General features: G+C 45.2%; 1 protein-coding gene across 5 annotated transcripts in view; it reads right to left on the reverse strand.

The window, feature by feature from the left end:
- MTIF2 (mitochondrial translational initiation factor 2) overlaps positions 1 to 27,645 on the reverse strand; it is a 370,558-nt gene that overhangs the window by 95,147 nt on the left and 247,766 nt on the right. For all 5 annotated transcript variants that reach the window (XM_086927656.1, XM_086927658.1, XM_086927655.1 and 2 more), the window contains one exon: positions 15,067 to 15,207. In XM_086927656.1, coding sequence (XP_086783782.1) covers positions 15,067 to 15,207 — 141 coding nt within the window. The remainder of the gene's footprint in view (positions 1 to 15,066; positions 15,208 to 27,645) is intronic.

Consider the following 27,645-nt stretch of genomic DNA (forward strand, 5'->3'; position numbering starts at 1 on the left):
CAGTACTACAAATTATACTGTAAATATATGTTTTAATTATATAATGTAATCAGTGTTTTAATGGGCATGTACATATCTCCTGCAAATGAAATGATTTCATGTCTGTATGTTTTTACTGCATCTTTTATGGCCTTGAGGGCCGAAATAAAGAACTTTTGGATTGGATTGGAATACCGTCGAAAAGGATGACGATTGCGTGGCGAAGGAGAATCGTTTCCAAACCGGAGCGCAGGAAACACATCCGAGCCCGATGGCGGAAAAAAACAGCAGGAAACACTTCCGAGCCCGATGGCGGAAAAAAACAATTTAAAGATGGAGCCGATGACCATGCGCAGTGTAATCCAAAGGAGGAGTCAACTATCTCGTGACTTCCAAAGACTTTTTAGGACAAAAACAACTGCAAACATCCAGGCCCAAAATTAGGTGGCGATCTATGCACAATGTGTAATCTGCAGCTCATATGCCTCGAACTGGCATTTTCAGGATTGTCTGTTGGGCCCCTGGCTTTAGACCAGTCATTTCTAGCTAGGAATTGTGTCTACTGCAGATTCCATTGCCATAACCATGATGCCGCTAAATCCAAAATGTCTGCTATTGTTCCAAAGTTCTGATTGGAGACAAGCACACCTTTCTCTAGAACGTCTTGGGAGTCCTGCTGGTCTTCTTTGGGATGTTTGACATGATATTTTTTTTTATTCCAGGAGGGAACATTCATATCTCCAAGGGAGATCATGACCATCTGCTAAATCGACTCCTGGATATCCTTGACTTAAAGTGAGACGATGAAGAGATCTGTCTAGATTTTCTTTGAGATAGTGTCTTCAACCTGGGGTGCAAAAGATGTCTTGCTTGATTTTAAGACCTACGTGGAGACCAGGACGGTGAACTTCTATGTTTCTGAGGCCTTGTAGGAACAGAAATAAGTTGTTGAGAGAACGTCCTAGGAGAAAACCTCGAAGATGTTACAGGACCTGATAAAGATCTAGGTGATGTTGCTCCCCTTGGGGTAACTGACAGAAGTACTTCAGAAGTATTCAGAGAAGGTGAATATGTTAAAGAATACTCTGAGGACGGAGTGCCACATAGTTATTTTTTCTGTATGTCTGTTCTGGATATCGAATGAGATTTAGATTCTGTTTTCAACATCTTCGACACAATGGATGGTTCGACAGTGAGTGCCAGGATTCTATCGATGCTGAATGGTGTCTTGAACTCGAGTGGTGTCTTGACAGCGTACCTGATGACAGCGAGCATGTAGGCAGATTGCCAGGTGTTCGACGTTATATTCTTCAGCATCATGCTCCTCGACGTCAGTCAAGAGCGACGCCTCTTCCTTTGGTGACTCATCTCCTTGGATCTGACCTTGGGGGAGTCCTTGGAGTGGGAAGAAAAGTGACCTTTCCCATGACCTCTTGAAGAGCCATCAGTCTTTTCATGCAGTTTTCTTTCCTGTAATCCATACAGCCTGATATTCTTCCTGTCCTTCAGATACCTTCTGGTAAACTTCTGGCAATGGTTGCAGGATTCTGGAAGGAAGATGATCTTTTGGAAGGCAAAGGATACAGACCTTGAGGGGGTCTGTCTGTGCCTTCATTTTTCACAGGAAGGGCACGTCACAAAAGAGAAGGCATTTTCAACTGAAAAATTAAATATTTCCTTGTCAGAAAAGGTTTAAACATGCTCTAAATGTCTTAAGAGGTCCAGTGAATCTCAAAAGATCAGCTTTTACAAGGATTTCAATGATTTTTAGCCAAAAAAAAGGCAGAGATCAGTGCTCCAGGATCCAGTTTCCAGGAACCAAAAAATGAATTGACCTAACAACCACCTGTGGGGCATGAAGGGTCTATTGTGTTGCCCTTAAAGGCACAGTGACAGTTTATCTCTCCTGGGCTTTGCACTGCGCCTATGGCGCAACACTGCCTCACAATCCTTTTTAGTTTTCTTTAAAAAAAAATGTTATTTTAAAGTTTGGGAAAGATATTCCTAGTCACATTTTTAATCAATAAACAATTTTCATGAGATTGGCTTCTTTTTTTAAATGAATATATATTTATTTCTGTAATACATGCATACGTTTTTAAAGTGCTCCAGGATCCAACATATGGGCAGGACTATTCAGTACTTATGACTATTGATGAGGATGCTCTGGAAGAGAAGGATCTGATCTGCTGAGTGTCCTGATCCCCACTCTGAAGACCTCATCAAGTTTACAAAGGCGCTGTACAATCTTGGTTGACTGACAAGATGCTTCAATCTGGCAAGTCAACCATTTGTAAAAGAAAGCGTTGTGGCCTGTAACACTTTTGTGCCCCTTATTCTAGTGTCAAATGTTATTGTGCTGAGCCGCCCATAACGAAAAGCCTTCTTGGGTGGGGCCTGTCTATAAAGGGAGCCCCCTCCCATTCCCAACTGCCGGTTATTGAGACTCCCAGCAAGCAGTAGGATCTTCCGGATTTTCGCGTTTCCTTCTACAGAGGGAGTCTAAAGATAGGATAGCATGCAAAAATTTGTTTCATACACTCTAGGAGAGCAGTAAGTTCATCTTTTAATTTATTATTGTGGACAACTTAAACTCAACTAGAGGGCCGGCCAAGCCATATAATGAGAATCTTGGGTAGTTTGAAGTTAAGTCTTTTTTGCACAGCATCAGGTTTTTTATGACCCAAGTAACTCTTGTCTGAAATTGGTGTTAGAGACAATATTGCACTGTCTGAAGTTGAAAGCTTATTTGAAATATTCTCTGGGATTTGAACATGAATAACTCGTTAGCAATTGGTGTTTACACTATCTTCAGTAGATAACCCAGTATGAACAATAACCATTACCAGCTTTGCCCCATTGAAGGAACTTTTTTTACCCTGAGCTGTGGTTGCAGCTTCATTACAATATATATGATAGGACTTTGAGAGATAAATGCAGTCTTTCTACAGAGTGCTCTCAGGTGGAGTAAACATTTGTTTACAGTATTGAAAGTTCTTTAATAGCGTATTTGAACACTGATGCGGTATGTATACCCTTCCTTTAGAGGGTTTCAGCTCAAAGTCCTTTCTTCCTAGCCCACTTCATCTCCCTCAACCTTGCTCCTCGAAAAAACAACATTCTATTGCTCGGTAGACCTAGAAATCTCATGATCCGAGGTAGGAGAATTTACTTACCCTTATTACAAGTACTCTTTGCATTGTATCTGCTAAGTGAGGGTCTAACCATGTGTCAACGTTTACAGGTTCTACTCCCAGGAGTTCCCTTTCTAACCTCATTTCCCTTCATCTTGTGGTTTGCCACGGTTCTCTTTCGTGGCTACCACATCAAGGTAAGTGTGGCGTCAGCTACCGTTTTGCTCCTGCGTGAAGTATCCTAGTTTACTGACAAATAAGGTGGTTGCTTGCTAGTGTGGGAAACATGAATAAGGTTGTGTATGTGCGTGATTTTTTTTTGCATGGCCAGAGTGTAAATATAGATATTGGGTACAGCTTTTGGTAACTGAGGCACACAGTATTGCTGGCTTGACTGAGGGCTTTTAGTCTTAGCCCTTACCCCTTCCTGGCCTTAACCGGCCCACACAGACGACGTCCTTGTTATCCTTTTGTTGCAGACACCACAGTAAAGTAAATGCCTTAGACTGGGAAGATGGGAAGCACAGAGGGTTCAGCCGATTGGGTACGTGTTCAGAAGGGTCATGTGACTTGTCCGCAACGGTTATTAGGGAACCACTACCCTCTGCATTTCTGGAACTGGGCAATTTCAACAGGTGGGTACAGATGGAAGACAGAAGGAATTACCAGAATGCTGTGCCTTACCCACATGTCCTGCCCACTGTACTTCCTAGGGAGTTTCTGCCCTTTGCAGTTCTGGGATTAGCCAATTTGAGCTGTTGGTAAGGATCAAAGAGGCTGAGCGTGGATCGGACGGCATTATAAATCCAACTATCCAGAAACATTTCTCAATATCCCTGCTCAAGTATAGAGCTCTCTTTTGAAGGTTGTCTAAAAAAGAGCCTTGATTAGAAAGGTTTTCCATCTTTGGTCTGGGACATTATCGGAAGCCCATTTTCATCCAATGCTAGAGCACTGCAATTCAAGGTCATTCGCGCTGTGTGACAAGCATAAAACTGACCATACCTGTGGTTGTCACAAATGCCCAGCTGTTATCTGCCCAATGACCAGAATAGTCAATCAAGTCCAAATGTGTGCACCCCAAAAGCTGTGCTCATATGTCCCATCTGATGGGTAGGCTACAGCGGGATTCAATGATCTACTGCAGAATTAGATCATTCTCCACGCTTTAACTCAGGGTGTATCCTGGAGCTTGGCTTTCCTCTCTATTGATGAGCAGACGTCTCTGTTTGGGTTCAGCTCTTCACCTGTGTTCCTTTGCTTAGCTCAGCTCTTCATCTGTTTTTTGGGATTTAAAAAAAAAGATCACCTTGAAGCCGCATGTCAAGAACAACTTTCCAAAATGTTCTGTTTGCAGTGCTTCTTTAAATTTCTTCTGCAGTATCACTCTATAGTCTTTCCTTTCATCCTTGTAATTATTCAACCTCTCCCAGGACTGTCTTCAGAGGCTTAGTGATAGCTAGCAAGAGTTAGATATTACTTATTTGCATTACAGGCTTCCTGTTGGACCCTGTACTTTCCCCTGATCCTAAGTACTGGGATTCTGTCATGTCCTTAAAGTTGTGTTGCACCAATTGTCATTTGGGATTCAGACGTGTGATATGGAGATGCTGTGTAAATCTTTATTTGGTCTCAATTTGTGGACCATTAACAATTTCTGAAGGACAACAGAACAAGACCAGTCAAATAATGAATATTTTGCCTCAAACAAGTTAAAGGTCCTGAGCCACTGATATGCTCAATGTTTGTCATAAATTACCAGAGTAAATATTATGTATGTCCGATTTCCTCTAAAGGTAAATGAAAAATGGTGCATGTATGTTAATTTGATGTAAAAGCAGAGAGTAAATTGTATTGGGTTTACTACAAAAAAACTGTCACTTTTGAGAGGCTTCAGAAAATCTGAGAGAAACTCCATGTGACTGAGATGAGGTGTGTGAATACACACAGACATCTCCTGTGCCTTCCCTAATATACCTATCCCTCCAAAGCCGTCACCACTGAGTGCAATCTTGGACATATTAATCACTTTTGATGAGGAAGGAGACTGGTGTGTTCTACATTGTTCCTGCAGCAAAATTACGATCTTCAAGTTAGTGTTAATTGAGTACGAGACTGCCCCTTTCTCCAGCATGAAGTCAGTAGTACATATGGTTCAACAGATTATCAATATAAAAGGACTTGAAACAAAATAACGCTCATTATAAAACTGCCTTTTTGGTCCATAAATGCTTATGAAGCATTTCTGTATGCTCACTATCTGGACTACTAGAGAACCTTGGACTGTTCTGTAACTTTTAGGGATTTAAAATGAAGTATCAAAACAAAAACCTTGAACTTAGCAGAGTGAAGTACAAGTTACTTACCTTCGGTAACGATGTATCTGGTAGAGAAGATTCTAGATGCAGATTCCTTAACATAGAATTATCCCCAGGCGTGAGACTGGATCCAGAAAACCTTTTGTCACAGCATCCCTGCACGCTGGGAGGCGGCACCACGCGACCACGCCCGGACGCTGTCCGCGGACGTGACGTCAGCGAGGTCACATACGTCCCACCCCGACACGCTGACGTCAGTTTTCTTCTGAGAACTTTTCTGCGCCACAACACGGAGCCATCACAAACAAAACTGTGAGAGTATGGGAACAGTGTGAGAGAAAATCAGTGAAACAGAAAGGTAAGAAGCGAATGGTGAAGAACAGCACCATGAGGGACAGTGACATGCACTGTGTTACTGAAAGTCATGGAAGGGAAAGAGCAGTGCTTCTAAGAAGCAACCCTGCAAAGCGAAGGCGATATCCACCCTGGATGCAGAAAAAACAAGTGAAAAAATGTCATAACAGACAACAGAAAGTCTGCAACCACAATCTATAACAGTGAAGGGCAACAAATTCAGAACAGATGAGTAACAATAAATTACCCCAAGACAACACCATCAAGGAGTGTTGTATCCCCTGTAAAGAGCTAAGGGCTGAGGCACAGCCAAGAGACCCCAACCCAGGGGACAGCAGAGGAGTCAGAAACCCTAAGCAATGAAAAAGGGAGAAGATTATGAGTAGGCCCCACACTGTAGGGATGCAGAAGTACACATGAACCTACCGTCCAAGTACCAGAAAGGAAGGGGTGGAACAAATAAACAGAACGAAGCATCCCGCCATGGAGGAAGTGAAAGAGGACACTCGCAGAAGACAAAGCCACCCGGACGGAGGCGAGTGCAGAAGACCAAACTTAAGGTCCTCGCAGAACGGGGAGGAAGGGCGGGCCGTGAAGGAATCTGCGGCTAGAATCGTCTCTACCAGATACATTGTTACCGAAGGTAAGTAACTTGTACATCTGATAGAGACTACTAGCCGCAGATTCCTTAATGTAGAATAGATACCCTAGCCATACCCAGAGGGGAGGAGGGTCTGCGAGAGAACCTCACCAGCTTGGAAGAACACAGGGCCACAACAGGGGATGTGTCATGGGGACAGGAAGGACGGCCCAGCCCCCACCATGCAGAAGTAAATAAGAACAAGGAGAAGGGAAGGCCAGGATACCACAAGCCTACCAGAGGGGCAAAAAGCATCCGCCAGAGAACCCGGAGGGACAGACGGCACCAAGAGAGTACCAAAGGAAGAAAAGAACAACCTGCAAAATCCAAGAAGAAGAGGTGGAAACTGAGGTAGAGCCCGCCTCAGGAGAACACACACAGCAAAGGGAATAGCTGAACGAGCATCAGCCCCGAGGCAGGGGAAAGGCAGGAACGGCCCCACAACCGAGAAACGCATACGTGAGAAGGAAGAGAGAGTCGTGCAAAGCTCCAGCAGAGCAAGGGACAGGAACACATGGGTACACGCCTAGGCCCACGGGGGTGGACCATAAGTACCTTGCGTGCGCAGCAGGCACCCGGTTCATACTATGAAGTAGTGTGCCCAGAACAAGCCAAGCGCAAGACTAAAACAGAGGCAAGGGAACCCCAGAACAAGCCCCAGAGAAGGATCATCCCAGTGGCACAACCCGGCCCACAAAGAGATGTGAGACTGACCAAACGAAAAAGAGGAGAGGCGAGAAATATGTAGCACAGACCTAAAGCCGTCAAACAGAACACAGGAGAACACCAGGAATATCCTAGCCCCCCCCCCCCCCCCCCCGGAACACAAGGTAGAGGACCAGGCTGAAACGTCGGATAATAAGGTGGAAACACCAGAACACGACGTCGTAGACGTCATGACAAAAGTTGGTCTGGCGATTCAGAGGCTGAAGAGGGAAGGCAAAACTAACAGAAGCAGATATCCCACAGGAAAAACGGGCAGAATGTACGACAAGCAAGGCCTGTAGAAGGAGGACAGAAATACCATCGGATACTGAGCAGGACAGAACCTGGAGGAGCCCAAGCTACGCTAAGGCGGAAGAAAAAAGTCCGCACCTAGCAGTATACAGTGACACCAGGAAACGCGAAGAACCCAAGAAGGTATCCACACCCGCCCAGCCTAGGACAGAGCTATACAATAGCCAACAAGTATCCCACCTAGGGCATGATCGTCCCAAAACAAACAGAGGAAAACCTCTTAGGGAAATCCGCAGCAGAGGTCAAGAACATAAAAGACCTGTGGGTATCACCATAGACGGCTTACCGATCAGCCAAAAGGAATAAACAGATGGTCCAACCTGAGGACCTATACAGCTTCACTAACAGACAAAAAACACACACCACAAAGCTGAAGGGCTGTACCAGCAGCCAAAAGAACAGAGGGGCCGACTTAAGGGCCCTGAAGGCATTCCCAGCCACACACAGCACACAGAGGGGCCAACCGAAAGACCGGGGCCAACCGAAAGACTTGGCCCAAAGAGAAAAGTGGGATGAATGCCTCCCATAAGACACCTGAGGACTGGCAAGTCGAAGCTTACGGAGGGGGAGGAGGACGGAGCCCCGCAAGGAGTCGCTGGGTGTTAAATAAAAGAATCCCATTAAAGGGCAGGTCAACAAGACGCTCTCGAATATTCTCGGGAAAGACGCTATCCCGCAACCAAGCAAAGCGGCAGAGGGCCACAGAACTCACCACAGCGTCGGCGAGAGAATCAGAGATATCCAAGGCCGAACGGAGAATAAATGCAGCTAACTCCGACCATCCAGCACATGGTGCCGCAGATCAGCTCGGACACCTTCGTGGGAGGTGCGAGACAGAAGGGACTCCGTGGAATCCCATAAGCCAGAGGTAGCCCTGGCAAACACAGAAAGTGTGTTGAGCGCGCGCAGAGCAGCACTAGTGGAAGCAAAAATATTACGCCCCCAGCAGTCCAAACAACGGGCCTCCCGTGACGGAGGGAGCAACACTGAAGGCAAGGAAGGGAAAGCAGTCTGCAGGAGAGGGCCCTGGGCAGATGGGTGGGAAAAAAGGCAGACTTGATCGTGCGGGCTGGACGGTGGCAGTGGAGGAGCGCCCGAGGCACCGGATATCCCGTAGCAAGACGCCCCCAGAAGAGTGTTGTGGAGCAAAGCTTCAAATGGAAGAAGCGTCTCCCCTCCACCAGAGCCCTGGTGGAGAACCTCCTACAAGGGATCCGTTGGGAGTGGAGCGACCGGGGTGCCCGTTTGCAAAATGCCGGTGGCCGTGGAGATGGCCCGGACAAAGGCTACACTCTCCTCCGTAGGACGACGTGGGAGAGAGAGCCACTCTTCCGTGGTCAAAGGCTGCAAACTAAGCCGCCCATCCCCGTGCCCTGCTGGAGGAATAAATGGGCAGCACCTGTAGGATGGAGGACCCATGGACGAGTGAGAAGCCTGAGGGGTCTCCGGAGAAGGCGGAGAAGCCTGCGGGGCAACCAACGGCGAGGTGCGGAAGAGCAGGTCCGGGGACTGTGGATGCGGAGACGGCATAGAACCTGCTCCGTAAGCCGTCGGGGAAAAAGCAATGATGACAGAGGTAAGGAGGCAATGTGACAAGAAGATGACAATCCTCCGAAGATGAAGGGACAGCTGGAGAAGAGTCGACGATCTGACGCCGGGACGGCGCCGAGGAGTCCGCCATGGGCACCGGTGTGTCCTCGATCGGCGTTGAAGTGTCCACCAGGAGTGCCGAGTCGACCTCCACCACCACGTGCCTCATAGGAGAAAGGGGTGGGGTCGGAGGTGAAGCAGCCAATGAACGGCGCTGAAAAGGCGCCGGTTCGACCCCCGACGAGGCAGCCGCCTGCGCAGAGGACCGAGAGGGACTCGGGGTGGCGCCGGGGTCCCAGTCTCCACCCGCGGCTCCGCAAGGGAGGAAAGCAATCAGCACCGGAAAGGCGTCGGCTCGGCCTCCGGTAAGACAGACGCCTGCCCAGAGGACCGAGAGGGACTCGGGGACGAGCTGTGAGTCTCAGCGACCTCCTGCAACACCACAGGGAGCCCCGCGCGGCTTTGCGGTGAGGCAGGGGAACGAGTCGGTGCAGAGGGCAAAGCCGCCGGCGAGTCCGCGGAAGGCCCTGCGCATGGCGAAGGATCCGCAGACGTCTCAGGAAGAGGAGGGGGACCCAAAGAAACCTGCAGAGCCGTAGCTTAGGCCTTCATTTGGGCCCTTGTCGCCCCAATGCCAGGAAACGGCAGATAGGGTGGCGACTACCGAGAGGAACCTACGCCCTCTGCAGAACGAGGACAGGACCTCGGTGGGAAGCTGCAGGACTTACCGGCGGGCAAGACGCCCGTGGGGCCTCTGTGAAGGACGATGCCGCAGCCGGAATCTGCAGCATCTGGACCCTTCCGAGGTTGGGACGGATGCAGTGACGAGACCAATCTGGACAAGTCCCGATCGAGACCGCCGGGACTTCGCTTGAGATGCTGACAAGCGTCGCAGTCCGTAGAATCATGCTGTTCGCCCAAACACCACATACAAATAGGGTGAGGGTCCGTCACCAACATCTGACGCATACAAGAAGACAAGTCTTAAAACCGAAGGCACTGCATACTGTTCCCAACGCAAAGGCATTAAAGAGGCCTGAAAACAGGTCAAGGGAACTTGATCCGGAACCGCGTTGCACGCGGAAAAGAAGGAAACTGACGTCAGCGCGCCGGGGTAGGACTCATGTGACCTCGCTGATGTCACGTCCGTGGACAGCGTCAGGGAGGGGTCGCATGGTACCGGCCCCTGGCGCGCTGGGATGGTGTGGCAAAAAGTTTTCCGGATCCAGTCTCACGCCTGGGGATAATTCTACGTTAAGGAATCTGCAGCTAGTAGTCTCTATCAGATCTGGAATGATCTTTTAGATGCTATTTATTATTTTTGATGGGAATAACATCTTGTGAAACATTTCAGACTGTCTAAATCTCTGAATTGCATACATTAATATAATTTTCCCAAACATTTTAATTCACTATACCATGGCAGGACTAAACTGAGAAAATCTGAGATAGCTTGGCAAGATAAAGTGTTAGCAAAATGAATATTCTGCCTCATTGTCTTTACAGTGATTAAGCTCCTGCAGTTGGGAAAGCCCTTCAACCTTTCAAGCAAATCTAAAATATTAAGTTGCATCTTAGCCAAAAAAACAACCAAAGGGTCACTAATCCACCTATGATGGTGGTCTGGCTGTACTTTATATCTGTCAACATACTTTGGTTTTAGAACTATAAGCAGCCTTCAAATTATTGTTTTCCATTACATAATAGAAATACCTTTTTAGGGAGGAGGAGCTACGCCAGCAAACAAGATGGCCGCGTAAGCTCCCGGCTCCGCCGACCTCCGACTCCTGCCAGAAGATCCTGTTATTTATCCTGTTTTTGCGCCCGGCCTCCGTGTGTATGAACCAGACTGGAGCTTAACGGTGCAATCCAGAGATTTCTACCAGTTTGGTAGACAAAGATACGTCGTGTGGCAGTTTGCGGCCTGGACCAGCCTGGAAGCCAGGGTCTCGAGTACTGGCCCTGCCGGGTTTCAGTTGAACAACATCGGCTGTAGTTGTGTGACAGGGTCCGGTCTACCGAGGAGAATTTTTTTTTTCTTGGACCGAAGTTGACGATGGTTGGCTGAATTGGTGAATATTTAAGGAGGGGTGACGACGCTCAATTGGAGCGGCGGACGGGGGTCCCTGGCCCGCTGGCCCGGTTAGGGCCCCGCCGGTGTTCGCTGGGTTGGGATCTCCGCCAGCGGTGGCTGAGTTCGGATTGTTATTGTTCCCAACGATAAGCCCCCCTCTGAAATCGTCCGTTCCGCATCCACCTATTCCCCCCGGGGAGACCGGGAACTCTGGGAACACGAATATGACTGAAACTGAGCGTGATGTTGTGGAGTGGACTGAGTGTGTTCCGTCACTACGAACGGTGTTGGCAGCCATAGGGTCACTTCATGTTTGCATTGAAGCCCGCATCCATAAAATGATAGTGTTTTTATCTGGAACTGGGCGGATGGGACCGGACCCTGGTCCACTAAATGAAACGAAACGACTCGAGATACCCAAGATGGCCACTTCGACGGAGGAAGCAGACCCCGTACTACGGGAGACATTGGAGCCTTTGACCAGAGTTTTGGGTGCTGAGAGCAAGCTTGATGCCGCAATCGGATTGTCGGGCCTACGATCGATGCAGACTATGGATGGACTACCTGATGCTCCCTTTCCAGAGACTTTTGATGGGAACTGTTGTTGGTTTGAAACTGCGTCACTCCCCTATACATCGGCACCGCTAAGATGGTGGACGAAACAACTTTGGGAATCCAGGACGGTGTGGGGAGTCTTTGGACTTAGCGGAGTTCTCAACACCTTCATCTCTCTGCTTCGTCTCGGATTGAACTTTGCTACAGCTTTTTTGTGCATTGACTATCCTGCGGAAACGACAGTTTCTCCGGAAGGGGTGCACATGTTTGATCGTAAGGGTCAAGGATGAGACTGTGTGATTGAGTTTGCCATCAGGTATTACTGGACACGGGGTTTGCAACCACTATGCGTTCGGGAGGTTGGGCGGTGTTTGGAGTTTCCCCTGTTGCGCTACGTACTTGCAGCTTAATAGATTTTGAGACCTTAGTCTGGGGATTCTTGGCTTTGCGGGGGGAGCGGAGACCGGGGGCATGTATGAAGATGCCCTCCTCCATTTTCTACTTTTAGTACTTAGTTAGTTGGGGCGACAGGCACACTGCTAGTTGGGGTTAGGCGATAGCCATATGCAGGGGTGCAGGGTGGGGGGATGGGTTTATGGTTTTGTTTTCTTTTTTGTTTTTATGGTTTCTTTTTCTTCACCCTTTCTTTCCCTTTCCTTTTACAAGTATAGTTGGTGGAACATCCTGACTTTGATGGTATTCCAGTATCTGGTGCTCATGCTTCTCCTATTATCCTGATTTTATGGGTGGGCAGACTGAGAGCTTGCGCTTAATGTGAATTGTATATTGTACTGTGGCACACCCTGTTTCTCATACATTGGCATAGGCGTCTCAGCCATTTCTTCACTGCTTAGTATCCATCCCGTATCAACGTCTGTCCGCCTTCTTATTAGGTCTGAATGTATGGCACCTGATATGTCTATTACTTTCTTTGTTTTGAAACTAATAAAAAGATTTTTTTTTAAAATACCTTTTTAGGGTTGGATAACTGTACTAGATACATGGAAACAATATAGGCCATACTCAATAACAATTACAACATTTTCCTGAAAGTTTGGGCACTGTCACAGAAATTCATAAATAATGATAACCTTCCTTGGTGGCCCTCTAAACACAAATGATTCACTGAATTGCAAAGGATAAATCCCATACACTATCTGGCAAGAAGTCTCTTGTATGTATGTTGTCTATATTTCTGTACAAAAAGGAGGTGGTCCGAGTTACAAAGCAATTAATTTACAGGATTTATTCTGTATTGCATCATACAGACAAACACCACATGTTCATTTCAATGAATATAAATGAACAATTCTAAAGAAGATATATACAGTGTTCGAATTCAAATTGCATTTATTTTTGCAATCATTTACTTCTGTGGTTTGTTCAACATATTATGTCTCATATATTCAACAACGTTACTTCAATGTAATTGTGAAGTCATTACATTTAAAGTGCTCTCAGTGGGGAAGGGAAGTGCAAACGTTGTGAGGGACTGGATAAAGGTGGTGTGACATTAAGAACATTGCGTTAAAAATCAGAAACGCCTTTACAATCAAGGTAGTATAGAAGTTCCCAAATTACATCACACATAGGTTAAGTATATTCTTTTCTTTAGATCCTATGGTGTGTTAGGTTGGCGTTGTCTACGTTTTGACCCCCATGTAAGCTTAAGGGTTATTCATGCCTCATGTTGGGGTCTTTGTCAGGACAGTGGATAGAGAGCATCAATTGACGGTCGGCATCTGTACCGTCGTTTTGTGGGCCTGGGCGTGCTCTTATAAGTTTTGGACAATATTCCTCATGGAAGAATTGACAACACCATGTCTCGTGTGGTTTCCGTGGCCAATCTTTGAGTTCAGTGCACAGCGAGCACCGTTCTTAAGAGTGTGTAACGTGCGTATGGCAAGGGATTGTCCTGGGGCTCGGATTGGCACTACTACTACGCTGCTTCCCCCTGCTGGATACTGTGCGGTACTGCGTGGCCGAGAGGCATCCCCCACCCCGAGAGGAGCTCGCCAAGTCTATATTTTTGTAACCTTAAAGTGTGCCATTTAAAAATATCAATAAAACTATTTTAACAAAGGGCACCAAAGGAGTAATAAATAATAAATACTAGAATCAAAGACAAACTAAAGACACCAGACATGAAATATATAATTCCAGGTGTACCCTCTTTTTTGTGAGAGTACATGAAAAAGTAATACAAAATAAGATGACTCCACTAGCACTTGAGGAATTCTGTGAGGAAGGGGCAGGAACCTTTAGATGAATCATAAATGGAACAAAATGTAGCTGTTGAACAGAACGCCCAGGTTATGTATCACCTATACTGGTATTAGAGTAGGCCGAAGTTATGGAGGGAAGATGAATAAAGGGGTGAGTGGTCCACTGAACCACATGAATTAACTGTCTTCTGCCCAGTTGCCAGTTGGTTTGAATGCATATTTGAGCTTTTTCAGGCAGTGCACTACTTATGGCCAGATGTAGGAAGCCAAATTGAGATAGCAGAAATTCTGCGAATTTCGGCGATTGCAATGCAGCTTTGTCCAATGTAGAAAGGCAAATACCTACTTGCAAAATAAGGAATCGCTAAAATTGCGATTCCTTATTTTGCCCAAGCATTTAGAGAATCGCAATTTGCGATTCCCTAAATGCTATGCCAGTAGGCATCGCAAATTGCGATATTGCCTTAAGGAATCGCAAATTACGACCAACTTCAAGTTGGTCGTAATTTGCGATTTCCCTTAAAAAAACACTTATTTTGCTTTTTTTTTTTTAAGTGCCATGTCGCACACATTCATGCCCTTAGGGCATGTATGTGCGCCACATGTGCACACTTGCACATTTCAGGGGTGCAACAGGTTGTCCCTCTGGAACCCTTGCACCCTTGAAATTGTGCAAGCAATTTGCGAGTACCTACTGGGTACTCGCAAATTGCGTGCGCAATTCCCATTCATTCCTATGGGCCTCGAGGCCCATAGGAATGAATGGGAAGGTATTCCTTGATTGCGGATCACAATTTGCAATTCGCAATTAAGGAATATTAAGGAATCGCAAAAAATATTGCAATTCCAACCTACATGGCATTTTGCGAGTCCTTAGTAGCTATTTCCTAAAAATCGCTGTAAAGGACTTGCAAAACTGCTTTTACCTACATCTGGCCCTTAATGCCTTAATAGTTTCAGCAGGTCACAGTTTGGTATATAAACAGATGATGTGAAATGATAAAACTCTTCATGTCACATATATTTGAAAGATCAAAGCAACAAATGCTTACCTTCATATATTCTGTTACAGTATACAATTTCGGAGGGAGTGTGGGGAGATGTTAATTAGTGGAAATAAGGTGAAGAAACACAATTGAATTCAATCATTAACTCACATTTTTAATGTTAAGTCATGTACCTTTAAATGTTTCTGCTAGCTCAATATCATTTTCACTAATATCACCAACTCCGAAGTGGACTAGATCGAGTTCACACTGATCACTGGCATCATAACTGTCTATCACATCCAGAAGGGCCTCAACTGACCCATCCACATCACCTAAAACACAAAAGAAAGACTGGTAAGAAAGAAAGAATTTTAAATCAAAGATCAAGAACGAAAAGCATATCTATCTTAGAATAAGTTCATATGAATCAGGACTCGAATTTAAACTCTGCAAAATAATTTCTTAAGACTGTTACTTTTCTATGTGCATGCAGAATGTAATGATGTGCAATTATCACATCACAAAAAAACTGAAAACAGACTAATGAAACTGGAAAGCAGTCCTTGGGGACTTCAGTAAAATGCTGTGTCTATTGCCTTTTCATAGGTTCAGATCTGATTGAGCCAATGGGTTAAACATGTATTAGTCTAACATTCCAAATGTTTATGCCATCAAGGCTTAGTAACAGTACAAATTATATTCCTGATCTTTGCTTGATCCTCTAGCCTATTGTAGAAGCATAACTTTCCTATAAATATAGTAAGCACATGCCTGCCCCACTACCCCTTTTCACAGTTCCCAGGTCTTGCCCACTAATGCACTTGTCTGGTTACTAAGAATGTAATCTTTAGTTTTTCATCCACACAATAGAACCTAAGGGGACAACAAGTGTAAAGAGTAGGTGGAACAGCAGAAGGAAAAAATGCATTAGTATGGCATTTACTAAGGTAAGTTCAATGCAGCTACTTACCCGAAATTGTGGGGCTCCAGCATTTTTTGTTTTATAGATTCACAGCCTTTTTTTAGGTCTCGTAGCGAAAACACAGCGCGTCAGCGCTGTGTCTCGCCAGAGATCTTTTGTTGCCGACTCTGCTTCCCAGGAGACAGTGCCGGCCGCGCGCAACTCGCAAAAGGCGATCGGCGCAGGCCACGCGCGCGCGAACGCGCTCGCCGTGTCTGTCTCCTGGGAAGCGCATACATACACAGGCACACTTCCCCCTTCACGCATGCGCACACACAGACACACACACACACGAGCGCACATACACGCACGCACACATACAGAGACCCCAGTCGCGCACACACACACACACACGCTCCCCTGTCGCACACACACAAGCGCACCGCCCCCCGTCCCACTTACCGCCAGTCCGGTCTTTCCCCTCATCTCGTGCACAAGCTGCGCTGGACACCAGTTTATGCATCCCCTCTCCTCGCGCGCCACAGTCCACGTCGTACGTCATAACTGCGGGGCTATCGGTTGGGGACGGAGTCCGGCAAGGCGTGGCGCGTTAGAGCTTTGGGATTGTTGTGATGTCACCAACCGGCGCCGGACCGGAAGTAGAGGAGGCGGCCGAGCTGTGACAGGTGAGATCCCAGGGAGAGCAGCTGGGCACGGGGCCCTTCCTGGACACTTGTACTATAATTGCGGTGTGCAAAACTTGCTGTACAATGATTTGCACGCTTATATAATTTCTTGTCTCTGTATGGTGTGTATGATTTAAAGCACCCTGATTCCCTTCACTGATAAGTAGCGCTATAAAATAATTACATACAAAAATACTTAAGTGGTTTTTTAAATCAATGATTGTCTAATTTCTCATACAGACAGACACATCTGACATTCTTAGAGTGCATGCATATCTCTTACATACAAAAACCTGCCTCAAATGTGCACCACACATCCATACAAAGCTGGCTCGTCTTCTTCGGTGCCTGCTCCCTCGCCCTGCTTATTATTCTGGTGAATGTTCTTTTTAACAACTTCGAGAAGGGCTTGCACACAGCTGCGGCTCGCTCGTCCCCACAGTTTTGCTTGTCACGGACCGACATCTGGAATTACTTGTTTGTTAGAGGTGTAACTCGAGTCACGCGCGGCCCAGGGCTTTGCAAATTTATGAATCAGCCGCATCCGGGGTACTTTGTGAAGCTTGCTCGCATCCTACAAGTAAGGATGTTCTCATTAATGTCTGCTGTCTCTGTGCGGAAGGGCGTGTCTGATCTTCTGTTGCATTGAAAAATGGGGTAGGCATGGATCCAGACACCCACAGAGCCGTAGCATTTCTGCTTTCATCTGTCTAAATTACACTACTGGCATCGTACAAACATACAGCCCAGCTGTTGCCTTTTTATTTCCAAACAATGTTGCAGGTCAATCTGAAAACTTAGATTTTTAGCGTGTAAGGCGCTACAAAATAAACACAATAAGACCTCGTCATTATTTAGGTCCATCGGCTGTAAGAATACAGATAAATGCAGCCCCTGAGATTTTACTCTGAATTGGCACAGCAGCGCGCGGCAAGGTATTTTATAGTGCTTGTTTATTCCAACAAACAGACATGGAAAGACAGACCCCCTAGAAAGGGGTTGGGGGGCGGGTTTCTCCGTGGTGGCTGTCAGCGCACGTCTGCTGGATGGGGAGGGGCCATTACATAAACTAGTTATTTGAGGAATCTGCAGGTTTACTTCTGCCCCCGTTTTTCTCAGATTTAGCACGGAGTTATTATGTGATTGGTTCAGTTCTCATAAACAAAGGTCTGTCTAGTTGACTTTCTCAATTTAGAATACACTTCCATCCCAGAACTTCAATTAGGGAGTGACTAACTATCACACTCTCACACTCTCCCTCTCTCTCACTCTCTCACTGACACTCTCACTCACACTAACTCTCACTCACACTGACTCTCTCACTCACACTGACTCTCTCACTCACACTGACTCTCTCACTCACACTGACTCTCTCACTCACACTGACTCTCTCACTCACACTGACTCTCTCACTCACACTGACTCTCTCACTCACACCGACTCTCACTCACACTGACTCTCACTCACACTGACTCTCACTCACACTGACTCTCACTCACACTGATTCTCTCACTATCACTGACACTCTCCCACTCTCTCACTCACTGTCACTACCAGACTCTCACTGACTGACTCTCTGACTCACTAACTCACTCACTCACTGTCCAGACTCTCACTGACCGACTCACCCACTCTCTCTCACTCACTAACTGACTCGCTCACTCACTGACTAACTCGCCCACTCAACACGTATTGCAGTACAAATGCAATAGGTGTCACATTTGCGAAAGTTATAACTATTGGCATTGTCATACACAATGCCAATAACTCAAACTTTAATGCTGCGAGACCTATTGCATTGTAAATGCTTGTTTTATCAGTTTCCAATACCAGACTAGAAGTGTTCAGTAAAGAAAGTTAACATGCATATATTTGTACTAGATTTTCTTAAGAACTTATTTTCATCCATCTTCTTTCAGGGCAGCATTAGTAAGTTCACCCCAACCACCACTATATTGCACATAACCTGAACATGTAAACACATAACAGTCCACCCAGTTTGGGAAGGCAAAGTGGTGGTTAACATAAGATACAATCAATACTTCCTTAACTTCTCATGGAAGCTGCTGTAACACTTTTGGGTGATTGACAGTTCTCTTTACTGTAGGTAAGCTTTGTACAGTTTTCAAATCACATGGCTATGCCCGGTTTTGACAATATCCTTGCCTATATTTACAGTGCCATATGTTTAAAACAGCTGTGAAATAATAGGATACTAGGTATTTTCGATAAAATACAGAGGAACTTTTCTAACATCTTTAACATATCAGGACTACCACCTCCTTTGTAAAATTCAAGAGACAGCTCAAAGACCTCTTCCTCAATCCTTCCCTCGCGAACTGATAGCTGCAGTCGAAGCTCACAAACCAGCACACTGCTGCTCTCTGCTATTGGGACATTAAGTCTTTCTCCTCCTCCCCTCCATGAGAGGAAGTGCCCTTATCACCACTCCCCAAATGAGGTGGGGTGCAAGTCAATAGACACACAACTTGAATACTACCCGACCTCCTTGCATCAATGTGATATATTACACGGAGACTTTCAAAGCGCCTTGAGCTAATATTTTTACTGTTTTCCAGATTGTATGTCTCTCGCAGGCAGACTGTTGTAAAGCACTCAGATACCTTTGGGTCTGGCTAGCGCTATAGAAAACTCTTAAAATAATAAATAACGTCTAGTGTATGCAAAGGTCTTGGCAGAGGGTCTTTCTTTCTAAGATAAAGATTATCAAAGAAATGGCCTCACTGATGTGGAATCTGGACACCACTTCCAGCCTTACCCTAAAGTGTTTTTTTTTAAAACTCTGTATAACATTGCAAACCCTTGTGTGTTAACATCAATAACCCTCAAAGAAGAAATATTCTGTACCACAAAAGTTGCCAGTGATGTCCTGATTCTCTGCCAAATTTGTCGAGCCAAAAAGAAAAGACAACAAGTTTGTCAAAACCACTTTAAATTTCCCACGCCCCTAAATGGTAATTACTGCACCTGGCAAATACCATTAACCGGTTTGGCAGGATGGGAGGGGAAGTCGATGATATGTAATGGGGACCATAAATATGTCCTATTTCTTGTAGTCCCCAAAATATTTAGAATTACACATGGAATTGGTGCATTTGGCACACAGATCTGCACAAATCGGAATTAAGCCCACATTTTTTCTCAAGTAAATTTTTGCAGGTTTGACTTGCCAAAATGTACCTGTGGTGAAGTATGGGAGGTGTGGTGTTTTCTGTGAAACTTCAGATATATGCAGTTACAGCAGTCATTGTACCTATAAGAATTCAGCCCTATACTTGTAACAGGGGCCATAGTGTTATTGTCACTCAAAATTATACCAAATGCAATTTCTATTTCTGTAATATTGAATAGTGAATGTAGAACCTGTTGTAGAATGGACTAGAATGTCCATGCAATTCTGGAGTAGATTCAGAACACCAAATTCTAAGAATGTAAGTGTAAAACTGCTAGGTTGAGTGAGCCATAGCTGTAGTGAATTGAATATAATGGGAAACCCAATCTACCCTTGAGGGCTTGGGCAAATCAAATAAACGGGTAAAAAGCGCCTTCAAGGGATGTATGTAGAATACTCTGTTCTATTGTTTTTGATATATATATATTTTTTGTTTAATACATTTTTATTGAAAATTTTTGCAAATAGAACAGAGTACATGCCAAAAAATGGAAATATATGAACAGGAATAGGGAGATACAATCAGGCATAATATTATATGATTAAATACAGCAAAAAGGGATATGCAGAGGAAGGGGAGAATAAGATAAAAGGAGAGAAAGGAAGAAGGAAAGAAAGGAAAGAAAGAAGAGAGAGGAGAAAAGAGGAAGAAGAAAGAAGAGAAGAGGAAAAGGTAGATAAGACTCAGTGAGATAGAGTAGTGGAGGAAATATAGGAAGCAAAGGGGAGCCATAGAAGATCAGATTTTATTTTTTGAGAAATGGAGGAAGAGGATACAGTAGCAATTCTATGTTCATCACAAATAAAGTTCCACCACATGGATAAATATATTTTGGAATTATTATTAATATTATTATTTATTATTATTGATATATATTTTTACCTGCAAGAATTATTGGTAAACTCGCCAGAGAGATATTATTCAAATGTCTTTTATCTAAGAGATATTTTTGTTCCTTGTGAGAAAAGAAGAACCAATGAGCTGTAGTGAAGCATTTAAAAAATGTTCCTGAAAAGAAGTGTGGTGTGTGCTTAGTAAGTGCTAGGGACTAACGTGACATTCACTGCATGTCCAAGAACAATCTGTGTCTCAACCACGAAGACAATTTGATAGTTCAAAATCTTCAGGTTGGAAACACGGAGGAAAAGGGAGAACTACTTTTTTGAGGGTGTCTGGAGACCCTTTATAGTTTTTCATTCTAATTAATGTTGTACTCTATAGATGAAAGAAGCTAGAGAGAGTAATTTGATGAAGGGCCTGTGCTTGGGAGTCTTTTCATGCTTTGGCCACCTTCGAGACACTGGCAGAGTCTGGACTGCCCAGGGATCGTCAGATCATCAGACACAGAACCTTACCGGCAGTTGCACACAAGATTTAGAGAGGCATCAGTACTGAGCCTCTATCACATAATTATATCCAAAAAGCGATGGGCAATGGAAAGAGGATAATTCCCAGGAAATACAGAGCCCTACTACAGCAATGGTTCCTTTGGGATGCCTGAAAGAGAAATGCGAGTTGGACCTCAAAAAAGTCCTACATGATAAAGAATGTGAAAAAATGCAGGAACACCCTCAATGGGCGTTTTGCTGTGCCAGAGATGATTGTGAGAGTTTCTCACGCACCCTGGCTAGTTAGACCATACTTTACTCCAAGGACAGCTAATAAAACTACTGAAATCTCCATTCCAACTGCCTCACTTGCGGTACATGGTCTAGGACTACCCAACAATTGGACACTACTGGCAGAAGATGGATTGCTGCTGAAAGCAGCTCTGGCTGGAGGGAAATATAATTTATTTGAAACCTGCATACTGGGCCTGGCACCATGCCCTAAAAGAAGTAGAGTAGGAACTGATCTGGCATTAATATTGGCCAAACGGGCCATTAGAATGACATGGAAGGCACTCACTGGACCAACAATGACACAAGGAAGGCAGAAGTTGCTTACTGCATGCTGAGTTAGAGTCAGGCATTACACAGGGAGGCGGTCCGGGGCACATCGACTACCCATTTGCCCAAAAATGGGAAGAGTGGATGCATTTTACCACACAAACGAACCCCATAGGATAGTAAGCCCCCTTGACTGAAGAACGCTGCATTGGGTTGGGGGGGGGGGGGGACCAGAACTTGAGCCTCAACATGGCCCCAGCTATATTCTCTCCTGCAGACCGGGCTCCCTGTGCAGACATGTAGATTAGCATACACACAGTAGACCGGGAGAATTAATACGACATGTGTCCTCCCCAAATTTTTCTCTTAGACTAACTGATATCAGACTATGCCTTAACACAAGTCACTTTTTCTCTGTTCCCTACATGACTTGTAGGTGGTTCCTTTAATTTAGAATCCCACTCCTCTCCCTGAAGTGATCTAAAAAATACCACACCTAATCCTTGCACGGTCTGCCTCCAATTCTGAACAGGTGTCAGTATATTACATGACTGGGCACATGCCACAAGATAGAATTTGCACAGATATATGTACTACAGCAGGACTTTAAGGTAACTGCTCCTGCTTTTACAAGCTACGCCTTCTGGAACTAGATTAGGCAGGCACGCAGACGTTATACTGTAAGAGTTACACAAGATCTGGAATACGGGTCAAAAAGCAGAAAACACATTGTTATATGCCAATGTATATTTTTGTTAATAAAAATGGCACTAAAGATGGTTTGAAAAAATAAGTGGTAGTTTGTTCTTGCTTAGTCAGTAAACTGATGGTCTTTCCAAATATTTACTTCCCGGAGATAACTAATGTCAAAGCAATCCTGTGCCAGGCAGTACATCTCCAATTGTTTCTGCTTCTCTTAGCATACCAATATATTTCATGCCCTCTTGCCTCAAGATGCAAAACATCATGGTGATGTTGTCTGTCTTGGTCAATTCTTGCTTTTCACCCGAGGTAAGAAGAAATTCAGAGAAATGCTCACCATTTTCAATTTTAGAACAGTGTCATGGAGGCATCTTCCATTTGCCCTCCAGAGATGCTTTGCGCAGCAGCAGCCTGTGTGGCTGCCCGACCATGTGAAGAAATATCTGCCACAGCCATGATCTATTTGTCGACTCTTTAATAACATTATTTTGCTAAGGTTAATCTTACTTATCAACCACATGAGCACTTCACTCATTCAAGCTGTTTGGAGGATTTCTTCGTAGTCAAGCACGGACCAGTGATCCTTATAGTATGTACATTTTTGTTTGCATAGGAGAATAATCAGTTTGCATGAGAACATAAGCCCCAAGACAGTTTTGTATATTTCGAATAGCAGTCTGGCTGACCTTCAACTTTAAAGATTAATATAAAAGTGCTTGAATTGTGTCTTTGTCTGGGAGAATTCACAATCTTGCCTATAATTGCTCCAAGAGTCTCAACAGAAGTTGTAGGGTTGAAGCAAGACGTACGATGACTGAGACAGATCTTTTAGAAGCCAGTTGTCTCAGAGCTGTTAGATGTGGAAACTTTCCTCAGTGAAGCCAGATAGCTATGAATACACGTGGGCCTTCATCTGAGGCTGAATGGCAACAAGAGAAAATGCCAATAGTTGTTTAACACATTTAGAGTTTCTTGACGAGCTCTAAAAGAGGTATTTGAAGCCCAAGTTTAGGTTAATTTTGTAATTTACTTTGCGCTCGATTTGCTCATAACTGAGTTTTTTTCATGGAAAATGCGGCAAGACTGTTGGCCAATCCTGAACTGATAATGTCAGGGTCCTGACATCATTTTTTTGGACTTTCTGATGACCATCAATGATGTAGAGCTGCTTGCCAAAGATAAACTCCTGTCTTGAAGATCTACGCATTTCAAGACTGCTGCTTGCTTTGTGAAAGACCTGCAATGCGTCCAGGAAACCTGGAGCTGCCTCTAAAATTATACAATAAAAGTCCCAGAATTGCACGCACAAGTGATTTGCCATCCGATGTGAGAGTGGTGAGACTATGATGGTGAGGAATGGCTCAGAAGGTATGGGGAGAATGGGAAGCGGCACAAGTTATGCTGTAGGGTGCAAGGGTTTTTAAGCTTCTCCAGTGAGTTTGGAACTGTGCAGCTAGGCGCACTTTCCCATATAGCCCACTGTAAGACTAATACCCTACGTGGGAGAACCTGCACAGAGCTACTTCCCTACTGCAGTTATGATGACTGTCTGGTCATTCAATGTGCTACCCCTTGTGTGTTTACCATTTAGGAAGGACTACGATTTCAATGGCTCTAAACATACTGAGGTGTGGCCCTACATCTCGGTGTGCAATTTTCTATTCTCTCTTTACCTGCTTAGTGCAGTGCTGGACTGTACCTCGCTGCACAAAAATATAATCTGTTTGATGGTGGGCAATGTCCACTTGAGATAAATTCAACATAATTCGAACTGACTTCACAGAAGCTCAAATATACATGTATTTAGCTGGTGGTGTGGGGACATAAATACGAGTATAATTGGTGACATACTGCACCTTACAAGCCGTAATACCCCTCGTCTCAAATATTACCAGGCTCGCAGTCTTTCTCGAGTACTCGTGATGAGTGACAATGGCTAAATCAAGGAATAAAGAGTGCACAGATTCAAGAGATATCCAAAGAGACTAAAACAGATGTGGAAATGCTCATCAGTTATATCAAAATCAGAATCGGACTCAAATATGGACCTTAACCTGCAGTGGCAAATCCTCCGCTATGAAATAAGAGAGTTGCCACCTCGCCAGCGGCTGCAAAAATAAAAAAATAAAATGATAATAAACCAGGTTTATTATCATTTTATTTTTCTCTCGTGGGCGAGTCTTGGGGACGTGGCCATTGGGGTGGGGGGGTGTCACGGTGGGAGAGTGACGACCACTGTGATTCAACAAAGCGGCATGTGCACTGAAGCTCTCTCCAATCCCAGCTGCATTGCTGGGTTGAAGAGAGCAGTCACAGGTTCCCAGTCTCCCTGGGAGTGCAAATTGAGGGCGCTCAGGCCAAGCCCAGAGCTGCTTTCGTCAATGAGAGCAGCATCAGGATTGGCTGCAGGGGATTCTGGGAGTCTGTTGTGGTGAGGATGAGAAGGAAAAGAGCGGGTGTGGAAAGACGGGCAGGTAAGTTATTTTTTATTTATTTTTATTTGTATTTTGTTGTAGTAGTCTCCCTCCCACTCCCCCCCCCACCGGCAACTAAGCGAAGACACCAGTCTCTACGGTTATCCTGCAATGGTTGGATGCACTCTATAATTTGGCAAAAGACACTAAAACTAAAACTAAAACTGACATAACACAACATGAAACTCGGGCATTAAGAAAGGACTTTAAAGAGATGGCAGGTAGGGTCACGGCAGCCAAATATAGAATCAGCTTGTTGGAGAATGCTACCATGTCTTCAAAGAAACAATGCAGTGTGGTTGCACACAAAATAAATGTTAAGTTCAAGGAGGTAAGAGAACTTGAGGACCAAAATCGTAGAGGCAATCTCAGAATCTTTGGCCTCCAAAAGAATGTGGAACGAGACACCAATACATGTGTAGAATTTCTGGAATCTTGGATACCAAACATTTTACCCATCGCTTTCGAGAAGGAATTCAAGATAGAAAGGACGCATACAGTCCCCGCAGGAAAACCTGTAAATGAGATGCCCAACCCACTGAAAGCCCCAAGGACAGTGATTCTCCTTAAAAGTTTGACATGCTGAGTACATGATGTAGGAAGTTGGCTCTCTATATAGTGTACTAAAACGTGACTGGCAAAGGGCTGGAGGTGTTCCGGTTTTCTTGGAGGCCTCACAGCAGCAGCACAAGTCAGCACACCACGATGGTCAAGTCCTTGGAGGCACAGGCAGGGTTTCGCGCCACAATTCTGCAGCAGGTACTCTGTTTTAAGGTCAGCAGCTCTTCTTTGTCTGTTGAATCTAAAGTTCAGGGTCCTGGGGTGCCACCTAAATACAAAATTCAGGGGCTTTACAGGGGGAAACAGGTAGTAGCCAATGGGTTGCCTACTTTTAGAGTGTCTACACCCTCTATGTGACCACTTCTTTTGGGGGAGTGGGCATCACCCTGACCGTAATTGGCCTATATCCTCACAAGCAGGATGGAGTAAACTGAAAAATTGGGTCCACGTCACCTGCCCCACCTTAGGGGTGGTGATGACTGAATGTGGGCCCACCTCCTAATCTTAGGGCAATAAGGCCTGCAGTAGGGGTACCTCATGTAGTGTCTGGGAGCATGGCACACAGGAATGTGTTCCATGTCAACTTTTCAATTTTCTCTGCACCAAGACACGCAGCCTGCAATGGCAGTTTGCATGGTGTTGGTGAGGGGTCCCTAGGGTGGCACAATTTGTGCTGCAGCCCTAGTGGACCCTCTTCAGTCCCAATGACCTGGGTAACAGGGGTACCATTTACTAGGGACTTACAGGGGTTTCTGAAGTTATGCCAATTGTGGTACAGTTTTAGGAAAGAGATTTGGCACTGGGTTAGCAGGGACCCAGTGCACCTTCATTCGAAATCACATCATGCTCCAGGTAAAAAAGTGGGGGCTAACCAAGTCAAAAGAGGCACTTTCTCACATATGCTATCTCACATGAGGTAGGTGCAGCACATACAATGGAATAGCGCCAGCATTTCAATTGTGCAAGAGATGGTCACCTACCAGAAAAGGTTCTTGGCGTTACAGTAATCTCCGCAAGACTTACATATTTCCTTCTCATTTACTGGCTCATCTAAACTCCAAACAATTCACAAAGGGAAAACAGTGATCCTGTCTGAGCCAGCTGACTTACAAACTTATATGTAAATGTAAATGTGTGTGTCTTGTAAAGCGCACTGCTACCCGGAGGCGTCCTGGCGCTATAGACTGCTGGGGAACCCGTCCTGGCTTTCCCTGTGAGATGTTCCCTCCTGGGTATCTCCAAGGTGAAACCAGGCATCCCGGCGTTTGTGGGGGACCGTTGTGGAGATGAGTGCAAGCTAATACCCAGAGTTGCCGAGTGTGATCCCTGGTTAGAGTAGGCACCGAGGCGAGAATTATCGAGTCAGCTGACCCTGGTTCACGACCCTGCCGAGTCGGGAATTGAACCCTGGTCCCGGGCCGTCCTCTGCTTCCGGGTCTGCCGCCTCTAACCAGTGAGCCACACTACTCCACCATACTTCAACCCAACTGGAGATGGTAACCTGCAGACTGTCTGCGGCTTTTTGTTCCCACCAGCTGTGTTAGGTTGTCTACCATACTTCTGCTCTCCGTTGTGAGGCAGGGGGCATGTAACTAGTGGTTCCTTATTAGTATAGTGTGCTTTGTTAGTAATCACATTAACTTGTTTGGAGGAGTTGAATCAACATGTTTATGCATTGAGACGGGAGACAAGGGTTGATATTTCTTACCCTTTTCCCCTCATCTGTATGGCCACAACCTTATACATTCACTCCACTGAGCCTCCACAGCTCCTGATTATATCGTCCACACAAACATGATTAGCGGTCACCCTTCTCATAGGCCTCTAAATTGACCCAAACTCCCTCAGGCCAGATTCTCTCATTGTCCATCAAATTAGGTCTGTAAGGGTCACACACTTTTCGCTTGCGGTTTGCAATTTACCCCAACCAAGGATGTGACACCGTGTCCTGTACTCTCCTTGCATCTCGTGTCCTCCACAATGCTGATGGCTGGGGCAATTTCAGTTGGCAGTACATATGCTTTCCACAAACATTTTAGAGGGTTATTACTTATACTAGGGTTCCAGTTCACTTCAACCTTGGTATTTCCCATTTAATATGATATCTCATTTATATTTTTGGTTTTGTTTCTTTTGAACTGTTCTCGAGTAAGTGGTGGAGACACATGCATCCAGTGTGCCTGTTTGTGGCATCTTGCGTTCAAATATAATTATGGGTGAGGAGGTGTTGGATTCCCCAATTTCAGGAATGGGTTCTGGGATGGGTTTTGATTATGGGGCGTTTTCTCTTTGAATTTGTACTGTGTTACGGTTGCTCTTTTCATTTTTCCAACAGCCTTCTCCTACCAGTCTTTCCCTCTCTC

This window comes from Lissotriton vulgaris, chromosome 6 (genome assembly GCF_964263255.1).
Source record: "Lissotriton vulgaris chromosome 6, aLisVul1.2, whole genome shotgun sequence".
Classification (NCBI taxonomy): domain Eukaryota; kingdom Metazoa; phylum Chordata; class Amphibia; order Caudata; family Salamandridae; genus Lissotriton; species Lissotriton vulgaris.